The sequence below is a fragment of the Polyodon spathula genome, chromosome 8 (assembly GCF_017654505.1).
Source record: "Polyodon spathula isolate WHYD16114869_AA chromosome 8, ASM1765450v1, whole genome shotgun sequence".
Lineage (NCBI taxonomy): Eukaryota > Metazoa > Chordata > Actinopteri > Acipenseriformes > Polyodontidae > Polyodon > Polyodon spathula.
In genome coordinates, this window is record NC_054541.1 from 15,603,857 (window position 1) to 15,615,069 (window position 11,213).

The 11,213-nt window shown below is 41.7% G+C and overlaps 1 protein-coding gene across 2 annotated transcripts; it reads right to left on the bottom strand.

Moving 5' to 3' along the window:
• Window positions 1-9,569, bottom strand: LOC121319508 (apoptosis facilitator Bcl-2-like protein 14). Of its 2 annotated transcripts, none has more exons than XM_041257000.1 (6): window positions 9,171-9,569; window positions 6,603-6,912; window positions 5,557-5,676; window positions 5,069-5,139; window positions 2,961-3,215; window positions 1-840 (listed from the first exon to the last, which is right to left on the bottom strand). In XM_041257000.1, the coding sequence occupies exons 2-6, from the start codon at window positions 6,910-6,912 to the stop codon at window positions 799-801; spliced, it is 798 nt and encodes a 265-aa protein (XP_041112934.1). In that variant the 5' UTR covers window positions 9,171-9,569; the 3' UTR covers window positions 1-798. The 2 variants fall into 2 exon arrangements, with proteins under 2 accessions (XP_041112934.1, XP_041112935.1); XM_041257001.1 differs by lacking the exon at window positions 9,171-9,569 and adding an exon at window positions 7,247-7,396.
• Between the last annotated feature and the right edge of the window lie 1,644 nt (window positions 9,570-11,213).

Below are 11,213 nucleotides of genomic sequence, written 5' to 3' on the forward strand. Positions count from 1 at the left end.
TCAGTTAGTGCGCTCCTTTTAATTTGTTGCATTTGACCCATGATACCATTTCCATCCAATACAAACATCAATATTAGGGTCTACATTCCCCCAAGAGTGCAGTTTGAGCAAGAAAACACCCTGACACAAAACATATGAACTTATTATAGAATCACAAAAAAAGGACTTACTATTAAACAAATGTATTTGTGCTATTGTGTTGTGGGCACTGCTGCAATCTGTAACTGTGATTGATTGACACTTTGTAGGCAACTGATTCAAATGCAATACCTGGGAAGCTACAGCGACAATAGCAGTATCAGAAGAGGTGCACTGGGTGTCTACACGGTGTTTAAATTGTTCTGGAAAGGTGCAAGATCATTAATTGTTAACACCCTTGAATTCCTTCTGGGAAGCTGCGCTTGGGGCAATCTGTCCTTCAGAGTGGCTGGTTGAGACTGTTCATCTGGGACAAAAAAGCACCTGCCAACAGAGCACCGGACATAAACCCTTCATCAAAATCTGTTCCATTGGCTCTCTTATCCACCGGAACATAAACAGGCTTGCAACAGGGGTGTGTCTCTTCCGTCACAAAAGAATGAGGCTGCGAGAGAGAGACCCTTAACACCAAAGTGTGTGCTACAGCTGGCAGGTACTAATACTAGCTGTCCCTCCCGTGTCGCAATTACATGTTATACATTGGCCCTCCAGTTAGAGACAGCGATGCAAGCTGAAATTTCAAATGTTTACTGTGGCTCATTTTTTGCATTTTAAAACGTGTCTCTCTCTTCTAAAGAATTGCCTCTGAAGAACTGGACACTAGTCTACTTCCTCCTCCTCAGCGCTGTTCAGTGCCTTTTCCTGGAAACAAAATAAAAATATAATTGGTATAAAATAAGCTAAATCAACATTACATTAGTACTCACATTTTGTTGTAATCGCTCTTATTTGAAATTGTTCTTATCCATTTATTGTACTTCGTACTTGCTCTTAATGGAATTTACTCTTATAACCAAATATTTTTTAATTTAACTGCACTTAGTCATAATCACTCTCAAACATAATTTACTGATTGTATTGTATTTTACAACTGCTCTTATCTGTAAAGTGACATTTTGTAATGTGATACTGTGTAACAACTGTAAATCGCTCTGGACAAGGGTGTCTGCTAAGAACTAAATAATAACAATAATAATAATAATAACAACAACGTGCAAAAATGTTTAAGCCACTGCATGGCACGGCTGGGGAGACCTGCGGTTTCATACAGCAAAGTTACCTCAAACTAGATCTCCTAGTCTCCTGGAACCAGGATTCAAGCCACTGTTCCTGGAAAAGCAGCTTTGTGTTCCCTCAGTTTCATACACCCCGTTCACACTTGCGGTTTAGGCCGGCCCAGGGCCGCGTGAAATTTAGACCAGCTTTTTGATGCGGCCTAAAATACCAATGCTGCCTCAGGGCCGGCCTGTCTGTATGTGTGAACCCAACGCAGGCCCTGGGCCGGCCTTAACGCGTCAGTGCAGTGACATAGCTCAAACCACTGCCCTACTAGGTAGAGCGTAGTAGATCAAAACAATGTCTGTTTTAAAGGGTAGCACCTGGGACGATGAAGAAATTAACCCTTAGCGGCCCATTTATTCAGCGCTTGTCAGGTCCAATTTATTTTCACACGCGCTGTTTTTTTCCAGAGTAAACAGGTTTAAAATGTATTAAATCGCAAAGGGACAGTCCAGAATCTCCAGCCAAGCTCCACCCTTTGTTCGCTGTATTTTTCACATACCTCTTTATAGACATAGATACTCTCCTGATCACTCGTTTTATCACCAAACTCCTCAATAATGCAATCCAAGTCATTATTTTATTACTATAACATGTCCGTGATATTCTTTGAGCGCTGGATGCAGAAGCAGCTATCTCCTTTATGTCCGTGTTATCTCTGGTGAAAACCTGCAAGTATGTCAGACAACTCTCGAAAATACTGAGCAGCAGGCCAGAAATAAACTCACCACAGATCTTGGATTTTATGGGACCTACGAGATCTCCAGTCCGTTAAATGGCAATGGGGAATGCACTGAATACACCGACACCTTTGACGATGATGATGACCGGTCAGTCATGAATGGTAAGTGTGTCTTCATCGTATAGCTTTCATTCAAATGATAAAACTTGCGCTCTCTCGTGCTCTGTGTGTGTGTGTGTGTGTGTGTGTGTGTGTGTGTGTGTTTGTATATATATATATATATATACACACACACATTTCAGATTGTAGCTAAGATTGTAAATCTCAATATTGATAAATAATGCATATGACGTTGCATATTCAGTCCCCATTAATATAATAATCTGTATTGTGACTAATGTAATGTACACGTCCTTGTTTGCTGCATTTACGCATGATCCAACACGATTGTTTCTTTCCATAGTAGCCGACTGCACTGTCAACACACGCCTTTATCATACCCTGTTCAATAAGTACAGTGCCAACAGTGTTGCAAAAAATAAGATTGCCATATTTACGTCTGTAAATTTCCCAGCTCAATCTCTTACGTTGACTTCCGGGAATGCAGTGTTTACGTCACTGTTTACATTCCCGACAAGCACTTTGCCACAATTTAGGCTTCCTTTTCAGCCACATGTGAACGCACTTAGACTGCCTAAAACCTCAACTGTGAAGGGAAATTTTGAGGTGGCTCAGAGGCGGCCCAAGGCTGACTCAGTAAGTGTGAAAGGGGTGATAGATAGCTATAGAGCAGAATGTGGGGGTATATGAAAGAACCTTTTCATCTACTGTACCTCTATGTTAAACTTACTTATACAGTGGATACAGGTCACAGTGATCTAGTCTTGCATATTACTGATAGCTCTAATATTGTATTTACAGCCTGGATGGGGATTAAAGTCAGTAGTGGTTCTTATAATAGGGATGGAAATAAGACTCCCACTGCATAGCAGATTGATCGATTCCTGGTCTAGGTGCTTACCCAGCCCCCATGACTCTGAGCCCAGGTGCTGAAGTGCTCTCTCAGGTACTTGGCTCCGAAGCCCATGCTCTGGTTCATGGGGTGGTTGTCGACGGAGGTGAGCTTGGCGGTGATGTCGGCAGTGAAAGCGATCCTGGACGGTTCCTGCGCTGCAGAGGAGCAGACTCTCTCCAGGAACATGTCCGTCACCTTCTTAAAGAGTGAGTAACTGAACGCCTCTTTGAAGCATTTGGAAAGGTGCTGGTCTGTCTTAATCTGAAAGAAAAAAATATTTAAAATGTAAAGCTTACGTGCAACCAGGAGCTTCAATATGGACTCTGATGCCCTACTGATCTAAAGAATGCAAGTGCTGCACTAGTGACCCTAAAACCCTTCCTCCCTTGAGTATGGCTCTTCGATAGAAGCAGCTTAGTTTTTGTGAGGTTTTCCCCACTGAAGCTGGAGATGAGAATATAAAGATGGGAGCCCAACTAACAAGGTTACATGATGTGCAGTTATATGATGTGCAGAAATGGATAAAAGGATCCTGTAGAAACTTTGAGACTCACTGAGAGCACAGCCTGTCCCAAGACTGTCACTCCTGCTGAAAGCAGGCTGATCTTTGGGATACAAACTGAACATCTGTGAAACTGCAATAATGTTAAAATACTGTAATAATTCTGTACTGTGTTATAAAAGCTATAAAGCCAGCAGAAAAATGATTACAGCAAAGGAAGAGCGAGCAATGGTCTCATGTTAGAGGAACGCTCATCTGTGTGCCTTTGTTATAGGAGTGTATTTTAGTATTTGGAAACTGGCCAGATTGAAGACGTGGGCCTCCCTTATCTGCAAGCTTCCATGCAGAAGCCTTTGGTAACCTTGGCAACACTAGCATCTCATTTAATTAACTTGAAAATGTGTTTAACAGTGAAATTTATTATCAGAAAAGAAGTAACCTTCATTTGAAAGCAGACTTCAAGCTAAAACAGAGCCTCTGGTCTGTTTAGATTTAATTAAGTCTTCTGACGCACAAAGCAGAGGAAAAGTTCTATAAAATTCGAGGCAAGACTCCAGTCAAGTATCATTCAACTTGGTAACACAAGCTGTTTGGTCCATTCTCTGAAGATCTCTGAAAAGCTTGTTGCTGTTTGACCGTATTCAGAAGCCTCTGCCTTCGAAGACAGCTCTTGCCTGTACTTATATTCTGCAAAAACACTGCCATATACTGGGAGGTAAGCATAATCCTGAATTTATATCTGACTTATCTTGAAGCATTGATGAATGATATTTTAACTTTAGATAGTCTTGCATTGGATGTTTTAGTATTTAGCGGTGGGCGTTTTAGCATTTTGCATGTGTGGCTTAAGGGCAAAACATGTGATAACCATAATTGCATTGAAGTGTTAACGCTATTAAATCTGTAAAGGCTCTGGATCGCCTATTAGCTACGATCCAATGTCATCTCTAACCGTTCGATCCATTTTTAAGCATTTAATATACCAAAGGAGTACTAATACTGCTCTGATTCGTTAAAACTTCAAATTTGAATAGGTCTGTGTGATTTTTCTTGATTACTTAAAAGTTGTCTGGATATACTAAAATCTGTAAGTCAGTGCACAAACAATCCTCTTATAGGAGTCCAAAACATCTGTGTCCTCCTTAAGCGTCTCCCCTGACTAAGTGTGCTCAGACAATAAAAGAAGTGGAATCTGACAGTATCCTCAAATATATAATCCCCCCTCCCCCTCTTCAAATACATGCAAAAATAATTTAATGGATCATCCACAAGTGCTTTTTAAATGTATGATTGACTTTTCATGAATGAATGTAAATAAAATAAATGAAAAACAATTCTCCACAATTTACAATGTCCAATTATGTTCCTCAGCAGTTTAGTAGAACTACTGCCCCCTAGAGGACACAGTTTGAGCTTACCGTGCGCCTGGTCAATAGGGTCCGCTGATGATTAATGCAAACCTGCGCTCCCCTGACTGTATGATACTCTGCATGCCACGCGGACATGCCATTACCTCGGGGACCCCATCTCACCCAATCTCTAAACAACCGAGTTCAGTTTAGTGACGCAGTCCACACTGTTTGAATTCAGCTGCAAGTGTTCCTTCTCTTACCTCCTGGTTCAACTTGTCTCCAGATTCTTTTAACAGCTCCACCAGCCTCTGAATAACATACTGCTCTTCATCTGCCACACAAAGGAAACACAAGGTCATTTTCTCATTTCACTTTGACTTTTTCAGTGCCAATTTACTACTAATGTGCCAAGGTAACAGGGCTGTAAATAAAGACTCCTATTGCATAGCACCTTCAGCTAGTCCAGGTTTTAATACAAGCTCGATTAGGTAACAAGCTCAGGCGTGTCTTATTAAGCATTGTAAAACCAGGAGTGGATCAAACTGCTATGAGCAGGAGTCTTATTACCATCCCCGTTATACCCTTTCCACACTACCTAAATATTGTGCGATCAACACCCATTGACACCATGCGAATGCTATCCCCTTCATTCATTCACGATCACGGTGCACTCTCTCGCTGGTCTCACAGTATACAGGCAGTGTGAATAGAGTTTCATTTAACTTGCTGAATTAGGATTGAAGATTACCTTCAATGCCGTCAGATTCAATGCTGTCTGACAGTAGTAACACCTTTTGCAGGGTCTGCCTTGAATCCACGATCTTGTGGAGTTTATCTGCTATTTTATCAGGGGCATCCTTTTCTTCAGCTAAAAACAACACAAATCCAAGTGTTATTAGACTATACATTGAATATGAAAAAGCAGTTCTGGTACACCAGTGTATTATCAGTGTATTTAAAGAGCTTTAAATATAAGAACATTAGTATTTTGGCAGCCGTTTTCAAGACAGTGGGACAGATATACAAACTTCTGCTCCAGTGAAAAGTTTATCCCACCACTTTCCAGAATGTATGTCTTCGCTTAAAGGAGTGCTAAATTATGTTTATTACATCACCTTTATTAACATTATTATTGGCCCCCTATTTATATTCTGCAGAGAATATTTTGGTTATTCACTGGTTTCTTTGTGTTTTGTTTATTACGTTAATTAAGGATATGCAATTATTCAAAACACACAACAGCGCACTTATTAGCACCTTTCAAGACCAGGTCCTCTCAAAGCCCTGAACACATTTCAGCAGAGCAAAATAAAAAGTACTACAGATAAACTGCAGGCCACATGGTGTCATTGCAGTGAGTCTGAACAGCACAGGTGACCCGGTACCAGGAAGCAGCTGCAGGGTTTAATCTGTAGTTTTGCATTTGCAATCTCTGTATAAGACTGAAGTGGAAAATACAAGCGAGGAGCCAAAAAATCTTGAACAGAAGAAAGGCGGGACCAGTGATAATACTGCTAGTGCAAATAAGAGGCAAGGCAATAGAACCCCGTGAGCAAGCCTTTCATTCCAGTTTTACAACATTAACAGTTTGCTATCCGCACAATAACACACTTCAGCTCAAAGGTCAAATAGACTTTACTTTGCTGAACAATATCACTACATGGACTACATTTAAACACCCTGGGCTGTGTTATTGCTTTCTTATCAGGGTCACTACAGTATTTGCCCCAACATTTGCTCTGAATGCATTCTGTTGCCATTGATGGTTCTGCTAGGGTTCTTCAGGGACTGTACCGGGATCACAATGGGAGTTTCCAAAGCCCACGTTGGGTTTGTTACTTTGGGCCCTTGCAGGTGCTAGTTGCTCCAAGGGCTTTTCCTCCTGTGGGCGCACGCACTTGGGAACCAGCTTCTTCCACCTGGGCCATCTCTTCTTGCGTTCCGGAGCTGGAGGGCTGGGTCTCTCCTCCGAGGGGCTCCGCTGTGCTTTGAGCTCAGGCTTCCTGCGCTGTGCATAGGCCATCAAAATCTGGAACTCCATGCCGCTCGCCTCAGTGTCTCCCATCTGTGTGCCGTTCATCTCCGAGTCACTGGTAGGACACATCTTAAAAGAAAAATAATTTTAAATAATATTATGCATCAATACAAGCAAGCCAGACACTGCACATACCTTCTGAATAAACACCACAGCTAACCTCTGCATTAGACATGCATGTCTTTGTTAGCTTATTGGTTTTGTGCCACAGGCAGGGCCAGCACAGGTACATCTAATTAGTGCAGCACTAAAACAAGACCTAAGTAGACCATACTCAATAAAATAACTCCAAACAATTATTACACATCCAGAAATACACACACACACACACACATAAATGAAGCACACAGTACATATACATACACATAAAAACATGTTAAAAAATAAATAAATAAATTGTTACTGATTCATTTCAACTAAAACAAGTTCATCTCAAGCGCCTCTGATGCTGAGCAGCAGTTTAAACTCCACACTTTTAACATCTCTGGCTTGAAAGACAAAGCAAAACAACATGTCTAAACAAAATCTTCAGCAACAGGATACATGACTTTGCTGCTAATGGCCTGCCTATAAATACTCTTTCGCCAGGTTTTTACTGCAATAAACCTCCTTAGTCACCAGCATGCACACTCTGACTCAGCTCAGGAGGCGTTCTATGCAGCTGGGATGTTTTTTGTATGTGTTTGTTTTCTATGTTGAAGGTTATGTGAACACGGAAAACACAGAGAACATTGTGCAACTACCGTACCACAACAAAAAATAACTCTTGCGCAGCAGGGAGTTTCCATATGATCTTTGACTCATTGCAGGGTTGGTGTTTTAGGTAAAAAAAAAAGTATTATATAACAAAAAGTATTACTGCATTTGGATCCCATGCATAATATTGTGCGACTTCCAAATAAATGTACTTTAACTATTTCTAACAGTGAACAGAAAATATGCAGTTTTTATATCCATAGTTGTCGACAGAATATTACATAATAAACTCTGTTGTGTAGATAACAAAAGGCGATAGCTATTAGTTCTTTCTTTTGTATACACGGCTTTCAAAACATGAGAGGGAACATATTCTGTTGAAACCAGGAAGGCAACAGCTGTACTGCAGTTATGACTCAGGCCCACTTACAGCCTGCCACTGTTGCTATGCAGTTTGTACCAATAGAAACTCTGTATGAGGTTTCAGTTTTGTTAGATTCAGCTACCCAGACAACTTGCTTACCGGAAATATGTCAATTCCTGTACACCAATATTTCATTAACAAACTACAGCACATGACGCCAGATTTTCTACTGGTTGTAATTGCTCCGATTATTTCATGTTGGAATTGAAAACAAATGTTTAATTCCTAGCAAATTAAAAAAAAAAAAAAAAAAAAAAAAAAAAAACAATCTATAGCAAGGGGTGTGTTGTGGTGGCGGTCGTGTGGATCTGTAACTTGATTAACATGAACTATTCTGGAGGGATGTGCCTGTCTGTACATTAGTTCATCTTTACCTCATACTTCATTGCCATTTGTTAATCTATAGATGCCGCTTCATTTCACAGCAGCGGTCATCATAGTGCCTGTTTATTTCAGGTGTAATTGAAGCACTGGTTTCCTTAGATATCTTTTTGATGCAGTCATTTATACTGTAGATTCTGATTAATGACCAAATACGGTATGAACATGCACATTTTTACCACTGAAAGCACAGAATAGTTTGTTTTCTTCCTTGAGATAAACCTTATCACAGCACGGGTCTGAAAATTATTATTTTATGGGTGAATTAACTTCAAATTACACGACAGTTTATTTAAATGGCACGAATACCGTTAAGTTTAATTAACAGTTAGTCATTCCAGCGAAGAGACTGCTAGTATATATATAATATATATATATATATATATATATATATATATAATATATATATATATGACAACCTTATTAAATACAACAAATTTTATCAAAACGCTGCGTCCATATTAACAGCAAAGCATTATACAAGGAAAACTATTTGGTCAGTATACTTCAAATAAAAAAAAACATTGAAGGCAGTCAAACATGTATTATACAGGAGGAACAAGTTTGAAATGCTTTCGTAGTTCTGTTAATAGAGTGTTAATTACATTGAAAGAATTTTGAAAAAATATATTTTAAAAAAATCATGGAAACATTTCAGTAAAGCGTGTCATTATTATTATTATTATTATTATTATTATTATTTAGCAGACAGATTAAATACAAACAGATTACTAATACTCGACAGTATTTGTTTTTGTCACGATAACAGTTTGCCAAATTACTTCATTCCTAACCCAACTGTAACAAACATAAAAACTCCACATACCTTTTTCTTAAATTACAAGCAGCAATTATGTACTGAAGCTCCTGCGTGTCTCGCGTTTCTTTTTTTCTGGAAGTGAAAAATAACAAACTTTTGGAGCGAGTCAAAAACTTCGGGGCTAACGTAAACTTTTAAAGTACAGTTTCACTTTCTGATTCCGTTTTTTTTTTTTTTTCAGAACTCAAGAAGAATTTCCTCACACGTGGGTTCCCTTCGATTCGAAGATGACCGCCAACGATACTTTTGTGATATTCCTGCTTGTCAGGTATTTGCTGAGCATTTTATATCAAAGATGCCGATAAGCCCCTCTTGGACTGACTTCCTCTGTCCCGCCTCACCGAGGTAATAAATTGTCACTGCGCGGAGACGTCAGTCTCTTGCCTTTCACATACAGGTAGGTAAGGTGAGTATAACTCTAACCTTTTCCAGTTGTGATTGACTCTTTCAGAGCTCCTCCTCCTGGAGTTCCCTTGCAATTAATTGCTGGAAGTTGGCTCGCCACTTTCCCAGAATTGGAAACTCGGCAACTGAAGGCTGAGCTAACACTAGCTTGCTCCATGTGTTTTTTTTTTTTTTTTCTGTTTCCTCTGCTTTGCAGCTGTGTTAGAAGGGAGATCGTGATTCCTGCGAGGCACAGCTGTACTGTGATCCGCTGTCGACTCTTTACTACTGCCTTGCAGTTAAAAAATAAAAATAAAATAAATACGACAACCAAACGGTTCCTCCCCAAGGCTTTTTGAGCCTGTGCAGCAGCACCTTCAATGCCACGCTGCCCCAGAGCCTCAGTACCCTGGCACTTCGACGCCCTCGGTGCCTCGAGGGCTCCACACCTCTGCACTTAAATGCCGTCAAGGCTTTGAACTCTGTGCATTGTGCCCTCGGTGGCCCCAGTGCCCCTGCATTCCATAGCCTCGGTACCTCGAGACCCTCGGTACATTGAAACCTTAACGCCTCTACGCTTCGATGCCTTTGAGGCTGGTGAGCTCTACGCTTTGGCGTCCTTGACACACTCAGTGCCTCGAGAACTCGCCGCCTCAGCGCTTCGACGCTTCAAGGTTTTTAAGCCTTACGCCACTATACCCTCGAGACTCTCGGGCCCCTGGTGCTCCATAGCCTCGGTTCCTCAGTGCTTCATCAACCTTGGTGTCTCAAGAACATGCCACCTCTGCGCTTCGATGTCTGCGGTGCTTCATCCAGCACACTTGATCCCCTCAGGGTTTTTCGGTGCCTCGGTGATATACAACTTTGATGCCTTGGTGCTTCAGTTCGACTCTCCAGAGCTAAACACCTCAACTGAAAATGTCGAATTTCCACCAGTGCACATCCTGCAGGTGGAAATTGTCTCCACAGGAAAAACACACCTTGTATGTGAGGTGCCTGGGCATTGAGCACTCCTCTGCTGCCTTGGCAGACAGTTCATCCCGCCCTATTTGCGCCGGTTCCAAAGAGGAGACCCTGCAAAGCCGAATGGCTCATTTCTCAGATGAGACCCTTACAGCCAGCCTAGGAGAGCCATCAGCAGTTTCGGGATCCCAGGCCTCCCCTCCCCACCCTCCGAGCCCTACACAAAGTATTTCTTGTGCGCAGGCTCCACAGCTAGACCTCCTTCAAGGGGCAGAAAGAAAGCGAGAAACGCGGACCAGGCGAGGGATATTGCCATTAAAGGGCCAAATGGCCCAGATCCTTGAGCACTTAAGCAGGCAGCAGATCATCCCCATACCGGCCCCAGCTCTACCAGCGCCTACCCCGGATTATACCCCATCTTTGCCGGTGGTTACAGAGGTTCATCAGCAGGATGTGGTGCTAAGCGAGGAGGAACAAGATGCACTCTCCCTAGCAGCTTCCTGGGATGAGGAGTCTCAGGACCCAGACCTTACTGAAATAACAGTCCCCAGCTTCGAGCTCGCCTTGGAGTCTGAGATTTTAGTGCCCTTGAGCTCGGTTTGGGCATGATAGAAAGGGGCGCCAACTTCCTCCAGGTACCCTGGCAGGCAAGTTCTGAGCAGTGCAGGTCTGTTTTCAGACCAGCACAGGCTTTGATCCCCC

What these genes read in the sequence shown, in the direction of transcription:
- LOC121319508 (XM_041257000.1), bottom strand. Translation starts at nt 6,912, where the DNA reads ATGTGTCCTACCAGTGACTCGGAGATGAACGGCACACAGATGGGAGAC. An exon ending in TGAATCTGACGGCATTGAAG is followed by an intron (nt 5,140 to 5,556) that starts GTAATCTTCAAT and finishes TTTGTGTGGCAG; the next exon opens with ATGAAGAGCAGTATGTTATT. An exon ending in GAGACAAGTTGAACCAGGAG is followed by an intron (nt 3,216 to 5,068) that starts GTAAGAGAAGGA and finishes TTTTTCTTTCAG; the next exon opens with ATTAAGACAGACCAGCACCT.